The sequence below is a fragment of the Charadrius vociferus genome, unplaced genomic scaffold, assembly GCF_000708025.1.
Source record: "Charadrius vociferus isolate BGI_N301 unplaced genomic scaffold, ASM70802v2 scaffold228, whole genome shotgun sequence".
Lineage (NCBI taxonomy): Eukaryota > Metazoa > Chordata > Aves > Charadriiformes > Charadriidae > Charadrius > Charadrius vociferus.
In genome coordinates this window covers 2,919,633-2,924,049 of record NW_009649864.1, presented here as the reverse complement: position 1 = coordinate 2,924,049, position 4,417 = coordinate 2,919,633, and the positions used below count along the sequence as shown (strand labels likewise).

Genomic DNA, 4,417 nt, shown 5'->3' with positions numbered 1-4,417 from the left:
TGGGGCGGCCTCGGCGTCCCCGGGGAAGATCGTCCCGTCCCGGGGCGTGCGTCCCCCGGGCTTCTCCCGCCAGCTCAGCCGCCACCGCACTCCCCCGCGCCGCGGAGCCGCGGGGCGTGTGTGTGTGTGTGTGTGTCCCACGACGGGTGTGTCCCCACGGGAGGAGATGGAGGTGTCAGGGGACCTCTGCCTTTGCGGTGTCCCCCTGTTCGCTGGGGGTCCTGCTGCACCCAGGCGAGTTGTCCGTCAGGGCGGACACTCTTACAGAGACCCGGGGGGCAGCAATATTTTTTTTTTTTTTTGTGTTGCCAAAGGAAGTGTAAACACAAGCTTCTGGTGTGAGTAGGTCTAGCAAAGTCCTTAAACAGATGGCTGAAGTGTCAGCTCATGGACAAGGTCAGGTACACCCATGGACTATCCACAGAGTGGGCACGCGAAGGCTGGTTTTAGGTTGGGTGGGCTGTGTATCTGTCGCAAAGTGCTTGCAGGTACACGGAACTGAGCGCATACTGGCCAGCTTCAGTCTTCTCCCAGTTCAGGAGGAATTTATGACCTGTAAATTTCTTCTTGCTGGACTAGATGGAGACCTGTCCCAGAGGTACGGAGCTTAAATCTAGTTTGGTGTATAGACACAGCCCTAGACAAAGTACGCCAGCTCTGCTCCAAAGCCTCACCGCTCCATTGATGGAGGGTTCCCAGCTTGCAGTGTGCACATCATTTCCTCACCACCTTCTTCAGAAAGGGATATTAGTTGTCCAAAATGCTGAACACTGCCCTCTGCTATGCAAATGCAACTCATGCATCCCCTGGGCTGCTGCTACAGCTGCTGCTCACCCAGGTGTTTGCCACGCTGACTCCGGGGACACGCGACCCAAACGTTCAATGTGTGTATGGGACCTGAGCTCCCCATTTCTGCCTGTGGCCGAGGCCGGGTCTCTGGCTGTAGATTCCCAGAGACCTTGAGGACCCTCAACTCCCCCTGGGCGCAGTCCGCACTTCTCCCAGTGTGACTGTGCATGTCTCCGTGCCTCCTGTCTAACATCTGCAAAATGGAAAAATTAATGCTGGGCCTCCTCATGGGAGTCTAGGCGGCTTACTTCATTTTTATGTAACTTGTTACGAGAACTCTGAATAAAAGGCAAAATTAAAATCTCATTTTATTTTTTCTTTATCTGGTTCCGAATAGGCTGTTTTAGAGCAATCTAATCAGGCGCCTGGTTTGCAGCCCCCCCGCCCCCCAGTGCATCCTCTTTAGTTGGTGTCAACAGCAAATGAAGGGAATTCAGCATTTTAGCGTCTGAATGGAAATGTATGCTTCAGTCCTCATAAAGCCACGTTCACACACTAGCCTGATTAATAACTTTTTTGGCATTCTGTGGTGCTCAGTACAGGGAAAATTACTGAGTAGATATTTACTATATTGTCAAACTTATTTTGAACTCTTCATGTGGGCCTCTCACCACCTCTCTGTGCAGTTATGCAATCCTGAAAACCACAAATTAAAGCCTCTAAACAGACGCAATAACAAATTGTGGTAGCTCTGAAGAAACCCCCAGGAAAAAAAATTGATCTCTCAAAGCGACCTCTTCAAACTATGCTGACAGACAAAAGCCTGAGTAAACAGATGGGTTTGCAACCCTGAATATCAACAAACTTTGCTCTACTAGATCAGGGAGAGATACTCCCAGGTAAAAAAAGTATTTGGTCTTATATAGCGTATTTGTAGCTGGGTAGGGACTTTGGAAATGACTTTTTCTCCATTCCCTGGAAACAACTTTGCTTTATTTTTGGAGCTTGAAGGAAACCTTTGAATTGGGGTTTCCTATTCAGCTGTGGATAGAGCAGAGAACTGAAACATTTTGCTACGGCGGCCCACTGCTACGCTTTCCTACCAGAGGAAAATTCAAATATAACCTGAGGCCGCTGTTTCGTAGTGAAACGGTGGCTCTGCATGGCTCTGCAAGCCATTCACCGATGCATTCAGTAGAAGTACAGCATTCGTGTATTTATCCGAAACTCCGTGGGAAAGGGTGGAATTCCTTCTGCAAGCCCTTTGGTTCTCGGGAGGTTTGAAGTGACGTGTCGCTGCTGTTCTCACTTCTGTGTTATGCTGGACGGTTTTCAAAATCATGTGTTTTCACTCCAGTAAACCCTCCCTCTACTTCACAAGGGCCGTACCTCCCGGTCGGATCTTGGATTATTTTTAGGTACGTGAAGGTAGTTGGTCTTTCTAGGAATCCGTATTGCTGCTACTAATAGTGTGGGAACTCGTGTCTTCCTGTGCACTGAAGAGTTCATCGAATATATCCTAAAATATGGGATTTACAGTGGCACATCTGGTTATGGGTGGTTTTTACTCTTCTGCATGTGGTCTGTGTTTCAGCAGTCACTAACTTAAATATATATAAGTTTGTGTGTGTGTGTCTGCATGCATGCACATACAGGGTTCAAATTATTTCCCTTTTTGAGAACTTTATAGTTGTAGTTTTTCTTCATTTGATAAATGCAATTTATAACTCTTTTAAAGTTCTTTTCATAAACAGGAGCTAAAAAATAAATTCAGCAACTTATAAAAACAAAACCTCAAAAAGCTGAAATTAAAAACATCAGGTCTGCTTTGATGTAGAGGATGTGTTGAAATGGTATATTTACATGTTTATTTTCTATTTTATAATTTCCTGCACAAAGGCACGCAATACTTTCTGACAGGAAACTAAATGTATTTTGGAAGACTTCCACCTCTCATGTCGTCTAAGCTACATGTCATTAATGTGTTAGAACAGAACTTTATGGGAAGGAAACAAAAAAGACTTTGCTGAAGTTTGGATCCGGCCCTGAAATAAGAGCTGGACAATTTCTTCTCATGTAAGCAGCTACCCAGTGACTGTGGAGAGGTGCAGTAGTGCGGTGGCAAATTACTCACCTGTCTGGTGTATGTCAGAAATGGGCAAATGTTATATTGCTGAAATCGGAGGTGGACAAACTCCATTTGCGGTTGTTTGGTCTTGGTGACACCTCTGCAAAAGAGTTACAGTAAGCTGGAGTCTGTGCATGGGTCTGGCTGTCTCTGGACCTACATCCCTCTATCTTTCACCACTTTCAGGTGAAACATGCTTTTCTTTTCCTCCCTTATGGTTTTTTCATTTGTTTTTTGTTTGTTTGTTTGTTTGTTTTGTTTTTTTTTTTAATATATATGTGACTCAGAAAAAAAAACCAGGCAAAGCCAAGCACCTAGCCAATGCTTTGAGTAGCTTTGGGAATTGAAAGAAAAAAAAGTGCCATGCGGCAGATTGGTCTATAAAATCACGAGCAGAGCCACAGACTTTGACACTCCTACCCCACCCTGGCGTTCTCACCTTTGAATACATGACAAGTATATCACATGTGACAATGAGGTTCCCTGCACTGAACCTTTTTTTAATTTTTTCCCCAGCTTCTTGCTGACTCTGGGTTGAACTGGGAAGGAATTGTTTAATTTGGAGGGAGGACTGATTCCCCAGCTACAGGACTGTTCGTGCAACACTCAGGTCTTGTCCTGAGTAAGTGGAAACCAACATTTTCTTGAGTCTCTGAGCCACCTACCAAAGCTTTGCAGCCTGACCAAGTGTACGGTTCCCCTGATGTGTTAATGGGTTTCTGCACCTGCCTCCACACTGCTGCTCGCTAGTGCCCCCGTTGTGCTTGCAGCCTGGCAGGCTGTGGGAGAAACTAGATAACCAAAAGGTTCTGAATTGAAGAATTCTGTTTTCAAACCCAGATGATTTTGTTGAGTGGATTTACTTTTGGACCCCTAAAATAGTGTGTAATAGCACAACTTATGGTGCAACCCGATGAATGCCAAAATGTGCAACTTTCCACCCCACTAATCCTTCCTCACTTCTGCTTGCGCTGTGTCATGTGTGATCCTGCGGTGACCTGCAGTGACCTGATTTGGGGTCTAAAGCTTGGCTTTAGAAAAATGACTCATTTCCTGACAGGTTAGTTCCCTAAACTGGCTCATGACAAAAGGAAATGATCATATGCGCGATGCAGAGAAGGCACAAGAGAAATGGCCACAGCGTGCGGTAACAGGACCACCCCATCAGACCACCTCGGCAATGTTATCGAACTGCCCCTGAGTAGTGCGTAGTGAGAACATATTAAGAGCAGAAGTTTCCTGAACACGTTTCACTGCAATAAAAATATATGTAGCCTTACCCTTTTGTGTAGTGGAAGAGTATAGGAGATGTACAGGAGATGACAGTGGCTGTCACGAGGTCCTGCTGGGCAATGTAGCTGAATGGGGTGCACAGCCGGCTTCTGGGGTGAGCCAGCAATGTCAACTTCAGCAGCAGCTGCTACCACACTTCCTCCAGCAGTTGGAAATCAGATTATCCAGGAACCCCCGTGCCAAGCACATCTCTGCTACCTGTGAAGC

General features: G+C 46.2%; 1 protein-coding gene across 1 annotated transcript in view; it reads right to left on the bottom strand.

Annotated features, from left to right (window-relative positions):
* The window catches only part of DIO3 (deiodinase, iodothyronine, type III), a 4,901-nt gene extending 1,912 nt beyond the window's left edge, over positions 1-2,989 (bottom strand). The window contains 1 exon segment of the mRNA XM_009891086.1: positions 2,924-2,989. Coding sequence (XP_009889388.1) covers positions 2,924-2,989 — 66 coding nt within the window.
* Between the last annotated feature and the right edge of the window lie 1,428 nt (positions 2,990-4,417).